Source organism: Festucalex cinctus, chromosome 21 (genome assembly GCF_051991245.1).
Source record: "Festucalex cinctus isolate MCC-2025b chromosome 21, RoL_Fcin_1.0, whole genome shotgun sequence".
NCBI lineage: Eukaryota > Metazoa > Chordata > Actinopteri > Syngnathiformes > Syngnathidae > Festucalex > Festucalex cinctus.
In genome coordinates, this window is record NC_135431.1 from 8,703,839 (window position 1) to 8,717,651 (window position 13,813).

At 39.2% G+C, this 13,813-nt stretch overlaps 2 protein-coding genes across 8 annotated transcripts in view; one reads left to right on the top strand and one right to left on the bottom strand.

The window, feature by feature from the left end:
- usta (uronyl 2-sulfotransferase a) overlaps window positions 1-13,813 on the bottom strand; it is a 45,304-nt gene that overhangs the window by 10,166 nt on the left and 21,325 nt on the right. The window contains exons 2-5 of the mRNA XM_077509886.1: window positions 11,093-11,136; window positions 7,529-7,684; window positions 3,094-3,173; window positions 2,871-3,024 (exon numbers count right to left, since the gene is read on the bottom strand). Of these exons, the coding sequence (XP_077366012.1) occupies window positions 2,871-3,024; window positions 3,094-3,173; window positions 7,529-7,684; window positions 11,093-11,136 (434 nt within the window). The remainder of the gene's footprint in view (window positions 1-2,870; window positions 3,025-3,093; window positions 3,174-7,528; window positions 7,685-11,092; window positions 11,137-13,813) is intronic.
- Window positions 797-13,813, top strand: part of LOC144009934 (uncharacterized) — a 52,477-nt gene continuing 39,460 nt past the window's right edge. For 6 of the 7 annotated variants that reach the window (XR_013281100.1, XR_013281099.1, XR_013281098.1 and 3 more), the window contains exons 1-4: window positions 797-928; window positions 1,511-1,612; window positions 1,787-1,836; window positions 1,930-2,067. Coding sequence is in view for 4 of the 7 variants with exons in the window: in XM_077509889.1 (XP_077366015.1) it covers window positions 1,594-1,612; window positions 1,787-1,836; window positions 1,930-2,067 (207 nt within the window). In the remaining 3 variants the exon portion in view is untranslated. Of the gene's footprint in view, window positions 929-1,510; window positions 1,613-1,786; window positions 1,837-1,929; window positions 2,068-5,961; window positions 6,521-13,813 lie in introns of those variants that run through there. The other variant, XM_077509887.1, reaches the window with a different exon arrangement.

Consider the following 13,813-nt stretch of genomic DNA (forward strand, 5'->3'; position numbering starts at 1 on the left):
AACATAAGGAGGAACATGAAAGCACGGACACATGCAACATTGTGGAGCGATCGAGCTAAACATCATTGCGGTGCAGTAACTTGTCAGCTAGGCTTTGTTACGGATGGGATGACATCTCCTGAGAGGCTATTTATGTGCTTTGGTGCTGCTGTTTTGGTTAGCAATGGCACAAGCCCTTGTCGCGAGAATGGCCCAAGGTACCCTTTTGTCCAATGGTATTTATTTATTTATTTAACTATTTATTTAACTATTTATTTTTGTGCATGCGGAATGTTTTTTTTTTTTTTGCCTTTCAAAAATAAATGTCAACATTTATAAAAATAAATGAATCATTTTTAAAAAGATCATTATTACGCTACGCTGCCCTACCTACAGTTGGTTGAGAACTTGCGAGATCCGCACGATGGCGTCATACACTACGAGTCATCGACAGCCAACAAGTGACGTCACTCTACAACGGTGACCCCTTTGGAAACACAGACCGTGAATGGGAAAACACAATATTCTCGAGTATAAAACTAGATAGCTTTCTTCATTCATAAATATTCGACATAACTTCACGTAACGCAACGTACGTGACAGTACTGTATGCCGCTATCGCCATGCATGAAATTATACGTTGAACTACTGAACTGTATGGAATGCTTATGAAATAAGATAAAAACAATAAATGAAGCAAAATTGCGAGAAGGTAAGTTTGCTGGAGGTCAAAATGAGTTTTAAGAGACAAAGTAAAAAAAACAAAAAAAAACACTATCCGGAATTTTGGTTGTTTACTTTCGCCTCGAACGCTTTCAGGTCGGAACTGGGAAAAAACAACTCTGATATATCCGACTTCCGACAAGCCGCGAATGCAGCATTGCCGCTGACGGCGCTTGAGTTTGGCCGCTCTTTCAAAGCCAGGCCGCGGTTGCACCTGCTGCTGTCGGTAAGTTAGTCACTCCGTTTTCGTTTTTATTGTTTAATGCCAAAGACAAGAAGACATAGTAGTGTTTAATGCCGAAAACTCACGCAAAACGTGCCTCGAGCGAATTTGTAGGTATTATCAGAGTCCGACTATCTTACATTGCATGGCGTGCTAAGTTGCTAGCAGCTAACTTAAGTTGAAACGTACTGACACGAGTTGTAATTAATTAGCCTTTTGTGCTTTTATTCAGCTTGGAGAAAATTAGGTTTACCAGCTTCTAACGTTGCCATTTTATTGATAGTATACTGATTTATTGTGTCCTTTTATGTGTTTTTTTGTGTTACAAATTTGTTAGTTGTAAGCAGCCGTTGTACTTTTTTATTTTTTTTATTTTTATTTTTTTTAAGTCAAGGCGTGCGTGTGTTTTATTTTCTAAATATATACATTTATACTACTTGGTTCTGTGCATAATAAGTAAGAACACATTATGAATCTGTTCCATGGGATGAGCAAATCTGTAATTTGTATTTCTAGAAATTGTATTAATGTCACTATGTGTATTACATGCATTAAATTGTAGTTTATCAACATCTCCTTCTGTAGTAGTGTGATGGAAGGCGAGGCGATTGAAAGGACAAAAGGAGCTGCTGGATGCTGTGAAAAGCAGTCAATCACTTTTCAGTTGGATGAAAAATATCACAAATGGTAAGAATATCATAAAATACATTGAACAGCAAGCGCAAATTCATTGTTGTAGTTCTGTTAAATATTTTACCACAATGTATAGCTGGGTTGTTGCAAGAGTTGTAAAAAAAACAAAAAAAAAAACAAAAAACAAAAAAAAGATAAATACAAAAGCAAACTGTGCCTTGTTTCCAGATGGAGAGCAAGTGGATAATGATAGATCAGTCTCCAAACTGTCAGCAGCAGTAGGTTATTCACAGTGAACCACTTTCAATGCACACTTGTTGCATTGCATACTATACTTTTCTGACCAATTATTCTCCCATTTTCTTTTGTAGCTTCTACACACTCTGCCCAAATCAGTCCAGCTCTCGCAAGATCATCCTCATCATCATCATCATCATCATCATCATCAGCAACAGCAGCAGCAATCTCATCACAGATCTCAAGAGAAGCCGTACAGCATCTCCCAACAGGTAAGCCATAGACTACTTTTACTTTGCACTGCTCCCTACTAAGTACTGTATATAAGGTGTGTAGTTCTGTACTTTTTACAATGACATGGTATGTTGTGGTCCTATGTAAGAGTTATTAATATTGGCTGCTGCAATTCAGACTGCTCAAGATTAAAGAGAGTTGTCATTACAGCCTTACGGAAGTATAGTTGTGCAACGAGTTATATTCTAATTGTAACTTGTGACTTTGAGCACCTGCCCCTCCAAAGGTCACTGCACGCCCCTGGCATAGTGTCTATTCGAGCAGTGTTTCCCAACCTTTATATATAAATATAATATAGACTTGCCACTGTTACACTATATGTCACATATCCATGTGTTGCTGGACTGTGTAAAGCAGTTGCTGAAAAGGATCCAGTACCGCAACATAGATACTATTTAGCGGTAGCATTAAGCTAGCCGACTGAATGTCCTTATTTTAAATATGCAGGGTGCAATTCTCAGTTTGGATTGACAGTAAATGGCAAATGGGAGTGGCTAAATAAAAAACAAAAAAAAAACAAAACTTGACGCCACTTTTTGGAATAATTGTTAAATATCTGCCAAAGTCCTTCTTATTGTGAAGTGACTTGAATTGAGTTTACTACCACTATATAGCATTCGAATGCATTTGCAAGTCAAAGTAAAAACACTGGTTTGTACCTTCTGACATTCAGTGGAAAGGCATTTAATTGGTCTCACAGACACAAGAGGTGAACAAAGACATTATTTACCGTGGCCCATCAACCTGATGATGTGGTTGGGAATCCCTTGAGAGAACTTACCAGGTATCTCTCGTCATCTGTCATCTGAGGGGTGCGGATGAGGTGGTTCTGCTCGCCCCTCCAGTCGCCGAAGCGACGGAAGAAGTAGTTGGACAGGAAGCGGTTGATGGGGTCGCGGATGATGTTGATGTAGACGGGCTCCTCGATCTTAAACCTAACGAAAAGATGAGTTCAAATGTAAATGAATAGCAGTAAGAACAACAAGCAAAGCACGTTTATTTACCTGGTAAAGTTGAGGAAGTGAACATGGCGTGTGTAGAGGAACGGCTGAGGGATATTACTGATGTTCTTCATAAGATCCACCTGAGAATAAAAAATAATAATAAATAAATAACTGAAAAACTCTCCAAGAACTAACTGTGGGAAAAAAGATGACCTCACAGATAAGGGCTGATTAGCTTAAGCTCTTAGCTAATGCAAGCTAACTAAAACCATATGCATCCAACTAATAAGGGGCTTTATGAAAGAAACACACACAAGCGCTTTTATAAATTTAAAAAGTGACATCACAAGTGATTAATTAAATTAAGCCTACTATAGCAATTTGCTCTCAGGACTGACTTCAGCGCAATCTAAACCCTAGAGTGCTTCATTATGTCACCGTTAGCGTCCACTTAAAATATTCATCACCGGTGAGCTTTATGATTCATTTCTACGTAAAATATATATATATTTTTAATTATTAAGGTTGGGTTACCATGAGTATATATTTTCTCTTTTAGTTATATGTTTATTTTTTAGTAAAATAAACTTTCTTATATCGTTTCAGTTGTGATGGAACCAATATCCCTATTTTAAAATATATAAATAGTACAGTCCAGTTGCCCTGTGCTAAACAGGAACCACAGTAGTAAGATGCTAGATGGGCAGAAAAATACAAAGGTGGCACAAAATGATTTTAAAAAAATTGTTTTTACTTTTATTAGAAAAAAAAATGTGTGTCAGTTCCGTCAAGATGGAAATATTCCCACATGTAAAAATGTACTTAGAATAACTTAGTTTCTCTTTTGGCTATTTTCTGTCATGGTTGAGTCATTGAGTAATGAGAGAAAAATGGTACAGTTCCGTCGTCCTTCATGAAACAGGAAGTAGCCTGCTTATGTGAGAAAATCAATGTAGCAATTTTCAGATTTCTCTGTCAATGATGATTTATTTCCACTTTGGAAAAAGGAATTTGCTTTCTGGTTTTCTCCTCATCATTATCCACATCCCTGAATAAAAGAATGCTACAAGTTGCCCACTAACAAAACGGTACAAACAGCGCAATAACGGCACTCTTTCTTTCACCCTTATTTTTGTAAACGGGTCAACCTTGGCTGAGGTCCGCACCGCTGAGTGCCATTCTAACTTTCTTCCTCTTCCCTTCTCTGTGAATGAAAGAACCTCCTGAAGGCTTTCAAGGTCTGCATGGAGCGCGCGCTCACGGCAGCCAAAGCAAATGTGAAATATGACAGTGATGTCATAGGCTGCGCAAACGCCAACTGGAGGTTGTGCAAGTCAAATACTTGACTCATTTTTTAACGTTATCTCCTTCACACGTGTATGGCGAGAAATAGTTCACTTGCTCAGAAGTTCTTGTTCAACCAGCCCACCACTGTAACTCGCCGGTACTTTTAACTACAATCACAATAAGAAACATTCAAGATGCGAATGCGACAAGTTTAAAAAAAATAAAATAAAAAATAAAAAAAAGCCCGACACACATACTGAGCGATGTGACTGGATGCCAAATGTAAACACCGCCCCTCTACCAGTGTGCGGCACTGGGAAAACCCATGACCCTGTATTGGGTTTTGAGGCTCCACTTAACCGCAAAAACATACCGCGATTGCCAACAAAGAAGCAGATTACCACAAAAACAGGAAATGGATGAGAATAAAGGAGAATGTGTGGATATTTTGAGAGGCAGTTGATAATGATCGATTTCCATTTTAGTGACAGAAACTCTCCATGCCTTGCTTTCACGCAACAGGTACAAAATAAATTATGAATAATAATATAGTTAGGTATTATTGTAAAACACAATATATGATGCTTTATATATTTTTTTTTCTCCAAAAAGATGAGCAAATATTTTTATAACTAAGATGCATTTACATGCAGTTTATTAGGACTGCGAACAGAAACGTAACTTTCCGAATGTTGGCTTCTATGCAGGAAAATGTAAAAAATTTGACATTTAATGATGTTTATCTATCGGGGAAAAAATAAATAAATCTCTCTGATATTCGTTAAAATGTTTCATTATATTAATTTAGTATGAAATAGTTTATAATGTAATTAAAAAAATAATAAATAAAAAAAGATTAAAGAATAGTACCGAAACAAGTCAAATGCAAATATCTGTCATACAAAAATATAGTCCTATACAAGAAATGTTGATTCATTGCTTGTATTGGATCTCATGAGATTAAGTGCGCTTAATGTTGCCAGCGAGTGAGTGGATGTACAGCATGTTGACGTTTCCAACATATTAATAGCACTTTTAAAGCACCAACAACCCAGTAAAAGTGTACCCGGCTATGGCACCACTCGCGCCATAAGCCGTTTTTTCCCCAAAACTGCAGCCAATTTTGGCTTTTATGGCTGTCTAGTTTGGCACAAAAAGCTAATATTCCGTCTTTTAAACCTGAATGAGTCTTCTTATGGGGAGCGTTCAGTGAAGGGCGGCGTTTATCTGCCTGACTGTTTGAATGTGCTGCTCTTATAAACTCTCAGTTATGTCATAGCAGCGGCAATATGTATACTTGTTTATGTACACAAGGCTCTTAATCTTGGGCCTCAGTCAGCTTTGGGCTTCTCACCCTCCCACAGTACATTTCCACTTGCTCTACACTTCAACTTTTGGGAATCATTTCGAACATTCATTAAAAGTAATATTTAATTACTTAACCTGAGTTCTACTCAAGCTCCGTCTGCATCAACTCCATAGCGAGTCCAGACCAATTAGCCCAAAGTTAACCCCTGACGTCCCCTCTGCCCCTGCAAAGTGCCAAAATCCCTTCCCTGGTTTATGTGTAGGCCCTAAGTACATCTGGCAGTGAGTATGTATGTTTGTGTGTGTGTGTGTGTTTTCTGACCTAACCCAAAGGCTGCCTGGCCAGACTGCCTCTCATTCACCAAGCTGGAGGGAAAATGCGGAGAGATTCCAAGCATACCTGCAACCCCCCGCCCCTCCGCTCTTCCTGCGCCCCGTGGCGTCCTCGCAGGACTCGTAAAGGGGAAAAAGGGGAGCGGGGGTCTTATGGTTTTTGCTTTCAACTTCCTGAGTGAAAATACAGTGGTACTGCGACTTAGGAGGTTTCATTCATTCAGTAACTCAATTTAGTTGTGTAGGAATTTTTTTTATTGTGTAAAAAGAAAAATAAACAATTAAAAAAAGAATGTAAAGAAATCGTTGTTTGCATAAGGTTGTGACGTTGTTAAGGGTTTTAGGGTTCAACTTTTTTTTTTTCCCCCCCTCTAGTTTGTTTTGGGGCAAGTTGTTCACCGGCTCTCTGTTTGTGGAGTTTGGGCAGGAAGTGGGTTTCACGCACCCCGCCAATGAGTCCAGTTGCCTGTATTCTGATCAGGACAGACGGGTCACTATGCCGCAAGTCTACTGGCGTAAACCCACTTCTGTACCGCTGGGACTGGTTGGGAAAGGGGTCACCAGTGTCTCTAAACTTAGCTGGAATGGATGTGCGTAGCTTGATGACCACTCAAGTATGCACGCAACCGCCGGCCCTCGCACCCCACCCTGCCGCTGGAATGCCCTAGATCTCTGACGCCCAATCCCATCTAACCGATTGGTGTTTTGCCACCGTGTGTGCTGCCAGGCTTTCGGGGTTTGATGAATGAGTAAACAAGGAGAAGTTTCAATATTGACATTTGCATAGAATGGCTCGTAGCGAGCGCCTTGGGTTCTATTCTACGGCATGGTAATTTGATTTGGGGGAAGGCACCAGATCTTTTCAAGCTCAGATCTTTTTTAAAGTTTAACTCAGCCATTCATTTCCCTTAATCGATGCACATTCATTAAAAACCTTTTCAGAAATTGTGAACAGGCAAGAAATAACCCTTTCGATCTTCTCTGCAACCTTCTGGCAACATTGGTATAACATCCTGTTAAAAGGCATACCTTCAAAATAAAAGCGTTCTGTTTAATTCTAAAGTTACTCCATACTTATTTAGGCCATAAGGATGATTAAGAAAGAAACACTAAAGAATTTTATGTAGCCCGTAGGCAGTATTGTGACCCGTTTTGGGCTTTTTGATAGTTCTGACGAAGCCATTTTAAAATAAGATACTGCCTAAAAAGAACCAGTTTTAGTTTATAGCTTCTCTATGTTGCAGATATTCATCAGTGGTTGATTTAAATGTAATTACAATTATTTTTGTATTTATTTTTACATTTATTTTTTAATCTTGTTTTTTTTGGTTTATTTTCACTTTAGTATTACTTCATTTTTAATTTATTTCTTTATGCATATATTTTTGTTGTTGTTTTTATTTCCATTTATATTTATTTTCTTATTTCATTTTTTAATTATATGTATATCCATTTTTATTTTCACTTTTATTTATTTTTTATTTTGGCATTTTTGTGGTGGGTGCGGAACCCACCGCCAGCAATAAACGTGCATTCACTGTATGCGGAAGAACATCATTATCATCACCTGCTCATGTTTGGTGAGTCGCGTTTTATTGTGGATCTCCGACGAGATCAAGTTGAACTGATGCTTCTCGGCCAGCAACCGCAGCAGGATGACTACTGTACGGCTGCCACATTTGCCCACGCGGTTATACACCACCTGACTTGGGAACGGGAGCACCTGAAAACACACACAGATACATACAGAGCTTTTAGTTTGAATTGCGTCATACTTGAGAGCGTGTTCCTCGGAAATGAGACAGCGACGCCGTTTATGGCGCACCAGTTAAACAGCCATGACTCAACAACAGAAAAGCACGACAACATAATCTAACGTAATTGAGCCCAAGTGTCAGTTAAGCAGAATACAGGGAAGATTACGCGCACTTCAGCCAATGATCCTGTGTAGGAAAAAACACCATTGAAGCAAATGTAACAGTGAGAGTAACATAGATTGACAGGAAGTGAGTCAAAGATCAGGAAGAGATAAACGGTTCCATTAGAAAATGCTTTGGAGGAGAGATCTGAAAACAAACTTTTGGTACAAGACTTAAAAGTGTGTTCCCTTGATCTCATTTTCCTGATGGGAAGAAAATGTAAGGAGTGATGGATTCTTGTTAACATTCCCAGTCTGGAATTGTAATAATGTTGTCCTAATAGGAGGGGCAGCCAGGAGGGGTGGTCTGTGTGTGTAACTGTGTATCTCACAGACTTGGAACCAAGTCGGACTTTTTCCACCAAACACAGAAAACTCAGCTTCGATATTCTTCACATAGTTGATTAAAACAAGCATATGGCAGCTAGCCATAAGGCAGAAAATAGGAGTTAACAATTTGACATAATCTACATTTTGTTAGATAATTGCTTGATGATATTTAAGAAGAATATTATTTTTATAAATGGCCCGGCAGCCGGACTGTGGACATGCCTGATTTACCAGGCTTGTCTCGTGGGAGAAGTACAGTACTCTGGTGCTGCAGACGCACAAACGTTCTGAAGTGAAATGAATGTTTGCCAGATGAGAAGCCCGTGAAAGCAACAACAGGAACGAAGGAGCGAGGTGAACCATGACAAGGAAAAGCACAGCCAAGTAGTCCCACACTTCTTGTTTGTTGTTTTGACCGGCGTGTGCGGGCAAAAATCAAATTGCCTCCATGTGGGAGGGAGCAAGGTGTGAACATGCGTCCGTGTAAACCGGGAAGAAGGGCGGTGAGTCAAGTGCTCACAGATCATGTTGGCACTTAAACAAGTTCTCACACGTTTGTGCTTCACTTAGAACGTAGCTTCACTTGTTGCGACGTAGCAAAGTGCAACATGCATTTTGAAACCTCTGTAATGACATATTTATTTGTAGATCAGCTCAGCTCAGTAGATATGGAGGACAAAAATGCCAAAATTAAAATAAATAAATAAAGTGAAAATACAAATGAATTTAAAAATCTAATTCAAAAATTAAATACAAAAAATAAATATAAATGGAAATTTTATATATATATATATATATAATAACTATAAAACTAAAAACGAGACTCCAAAAATTAAAATACATTTTAAAATAAGTTTTGAACATAAAAACGTATTTGTGTTGTATTTTTGGACAAAAAAATTTAAAAAAATCTGACGATCTCTTCCACTTATCGTTACTTTTACTAAAGACATGCTTCAAGTAGTTAAGTTTACGGCCTGCTTCCATATTTATCATCATCTTGCGGACAGTCATGTTAGCGGCGAACATAACATCCACCTCTCCGGCGCATTTTGTCAACGCCCTGCTCAAATTAAGACTGATGGTTTGTTCACATGGCAGTGTGTATGTGTGCATATGTCTATGTTTGTGTGCATGCAGATGTGTAGGGGTTTAGGGTAAATGTGGCCAAAGATTGTAACTTTTATATGAGTTTGAAGCGCAATGTAAAAATGAGAGCGTATGGAAAAACCACGGAACTCGAAGAATATCATTTTTACGCGTAAGCAGGCATGACAAGAATGCAACCCCACCTTTGGATTTTACGCATGCTTTGAAAATATTACTTTATAGAGTACATTGTAAATGTTTATGAAGTCATAATAAAAAACAAAATGAAAGTTTTGAATTTTCAAGCTCTGCCAATACACGGTGCCGAAAACAAAAAAGTTATCCTACTTGGTGTTGTCCGTTTGTGTAGTACTGTATATGTAATTCAAATTCCGTAGCAAACTTACAAAATCTGTACAACTAGAAAGTCTTTGAAGGACACCAGGAAATGGTCAAAATGACCCTAAAATGGCCGCTTCAGACCAAAATGGTTACCGTGTCATTTTGGGCGTGGATTTTGTGATTCAAAGAGAGAAAAAAAAAAAAAAAAAAAAAAAAACATTAATTCTGCTATCGACCTAGTCAGTTTTGCAATCTCAAACAACCATAAAAGTTCACCAGGATCAAAATTGCTGCAAAATTTGTTATGCCGACAAACAATAACAAAGAGCATAAAGCTGTTTTTATGACACACTTATTAAGCTACTGCAGTTGTGTGTCAAATGTTGGATGTACTAATCAAAGCTTTCCAACATGTCCAAGCAATTAAATGTGAATCTATCAATGACACTTGAATGGAGTGTGGCCTGTCACGGCTGCTTGAAGAGATGTAAATCAAATCTTCCGAGCCAACTAACTTCATCTCTGAAAATGTGTCAAAACATTGAGTGTGACTGTGTGCTTTGTGTAAATGTGTGCGGGCAAGGTGCTAAGGAGAGTTCACGTTGAGGAAATGGTGAGCATGTCTGTCAGAGCTGTAACGCAGCGCTCCGAGATAGAATTTGAGGGAGGGTGGAAAGCAGACGTGTTACGTAATACCGTACCCCACCCCCACAATCAACTTCCTGGAAGTGCGCGACGGAGACTTTCACTTTCTTGATTAGTCTAAAATATTGCTGAACAATAACAATCAAAAATATTCAGTGAGTCGAGAAAGTTACTGTTTTTTTGTTGTCTTTGCTTGCTTTAAAAATGTTTTTGGGAATTTCAATCAGATTTTACGACAATTTTATTTGGATCATGTTCAAATCTCATCTTTGTAACGGTACATGAGATCACAGCATGATAAGTTGACAAAAGTGTTTTTGGGATGAGAAACAAAATAGTAAACAACAGTGGTTTATATTCATAGATATTAGCAAGCACGCTAACTCCATTGGCAACAATGCTGACACAGGACATGGTTGCTTGACTCAGATTGCTTGTCCTCAATATAGTCAAGACGGAATACTGTGGTTGTTTAGTTTCAGTGGATTTCTTCTGTCAACATTAACAAATAACACTTGCATACAACGAGCTATGTGGCTAATAACGTGGTCAAAGTAGCTTGTATGGCTAGTGTTGCTACTATGGCTAATGTGGCTGGTGATAAACAAAGTGATGACTTGACGAGGAGATAATGAACAAGGAGGAGGAAGAATCTGGCACAGAAACAACGGAAACACACACAGCTGGACGTGTACAAACTATTAGTGCTAACATTCTGTGTATGAATACATGTGTTTATGAGTGTGTACAGATGCATAATAGAATAACCCAGAGAAGAATAAACACTAGGGGAAAAAAGGGACTCACTCTTGGAACAGGAGGTCCGTGGTCATCCTCGTATGTTGATGACCCTGCAAAAGAACACAGACGTACACATGTTAGCAGACAATTAGCATAAAAGAAGTAATCCCATTAGCTGTGAAATTCACTTTTCTGTGTGTTACTTCACTGGGCTAATATCAGTAAGGAGAATTATTTTGTCACCGTCCAATTGAAAGCTTTTATTTCGGCCCCGCGGCTTCAAAACCGGCTATTCAGATCAGTGGTTCGTCTTCGCTGATTCTTTTTCTACGCTTTCCGTTAACACTCTGTGGCATCGCTAACAGCGCCACTGCAGACTTGGCATATATATTTAGAACGTTAAACGTTCTAGGCGTCTTCTTTTGGACACTCGCATGTCTTGAGACGGTTCTGTCTGTACAAGATTTGTTTGAGGAACGAAGTTGGCTTTGCTTCCGTGTAAACAGGGCCTTAGTTCCCTGCTTTGTTTCAGTCCTTATCAAATCATTGTCGTTGTCATACCTTTGCCATGTTGTGTTATCTGCCTCGTCGTGTTGCTGATTTAGTTGCTGCTTTGACTTGTGTTTCTGGACATTGTTGATTTTGTTTTTGGACGCCAAGTATGCCTTTTGCTTCATTAAATACCCTTTATTGACTTCATCCCTGCTTTGCTTCCTGCACTTGGCTCCACAACCACGCCACCCGTGACATTACCAGTGCAAAGATGCTCAATATAGGAACAATTGAGCTCTTTCAGGGCTTTTTCATCACTGTCTCTGAATGGAGGCGCTGACTTTAGACAGCAGCCTTTTCTTGTGGCCACAAACAAGACTCGCCATTTTTATTTTTTCTGTGACATCCAGGTGGTGTGGCCCGAGAGGGACGGAGTGAGGGAATGAGGGAGACGAATTAGTTGTGAGCAAGGGAATAAAGCTGCGAGGCGAGGAAATATTACATAACAGAACAATCTCTCTCTGTGTTTCTGGAATGAGATACACATAAACACGGTGCGTTACACACAGCCAAGTTTTCCCCATTTGGCTTCTAATTGGAGTGTGCTGGAGGTGCACTTGTGATAGCAACATGACTGACAGTAGGGGTGCACAGTGTTTGGTATATTTTGCCCCATGGTATCTATTTGGACTCCATGATCTGAATTTTAGGCCATCTCACCCAACCCTGACAGCAACCTTTTGATTTATTAGCAGTTCTGCTAGGTTGGCCTTGTGACAGGAACATACTGTTGTGTTAACTTCATGTCAACAACACCAGTCAGCCTTGTTGTACTTGAATTTCGGTTTGTAGGTTTCCACAGGGGGCTGTGTGGGAGTCCTCCAAGGAGGGACCATCATCAGTCAGATGAACGAAATGCAACCCCGACCTCTCTACATGCACGTCCCCAGCATGTGGGCTTGTCATTAGGAACAGGAATTGAAAACATACTTTCTCGGGAAATAAAAATCCTTTAACGTTGACAGCTGTCCAACAACCCACCCACTGGGAAACTTTAAAGTGACAATTGGTAATAATTGGACCTGAAAATAACAGACTGAGCTGTGTGGAGGAAAAACATCCCTGTGGTTGTTCTAACTGTGGATGACTTCCTTTAGTAGTTTATAGTGGACCAGCCAGGTCATTACAGACATTACTAGGGGAACATTTCTCCACTATTTTTAATTTATACAGTTGCATAAAGGCACTAAAACATGCACCATGAATATTAATTCAAAAATAGAGTTGTGCGATATGTATACAGTATGTAGGCCTAATATGCATTCCACCTCGTTTTGACCACCCTGGGAAAGAAATCCTGAGTTCATCAAAGGTCTCAGAACTTCCGAGTAATCGTCCAATAAGAACTGATGCTGTTAACATGATTTCTTCCCGTTGGGTTATCATCCGTGATAATGCTAGGGTCAAAGGTAAAGAGGGGAAATGGCCGCAGGTTCGGCAGCCTGCTGTTTAAAATTCCTGTCTGTTTCCTGCTTATCACCCGGCAACTAATGAAGACAGAGTGAGCCTTTTAGTATCTTTTCAAGGGGGGGGGGACAAGTTGAACATAAACATATTTGTGCGTGTGAGAGTCAGGATGTGACTGATGGCTGAGCTAAGTGGAATGTGGCAGCGCATAGGCATGTAGCTAAATGCTTAATTGGATTATTGGGTCCCAAGATCTGTGGCTTTGCTTCTGGCCTGCAGCTGCACAGCCCAATTAGTATCTATCAATATGGCCACATAAACCACTACAGATCATCAAAAAAAAAAAAAAAAAAACCCAAAAAAACAGTACATCATTTTTTAAACTAGCCGTGAAATTAGATTATAGTTGACGACTTCTGATCTAATTTAACACATTTATTACAAACATTGCACATTTCAGCATTTTGCCATTACTTGGCAAGCAAATACAGGGATGAATAAATGAAAGACAGTGCTTCAACATGTGATTAAATTAGGCAATGGTGGATTCAGGCAAGTGCCGCTCATTTGCAGTCTGGATGCAGCATGGGGTGAACACCTCTTTCTGTAGAGGGGAGCACCCCGATTCTCCAATAATAATAATGATAATAATAATAATAATAATGACAATGATTAAATAACATAAAAAGTCGCTACATTAGCTCCTAGTCACTTTTTATCTTAAACGTCAGGTGGGTTTAAAAAAAAAAAAAAAAAAAAAGTAGCTACATTAAGCTACACTTAGTAGCCCATCTCTTTGTCTCAACCCCCTGCTCCGTCACGGTCGTC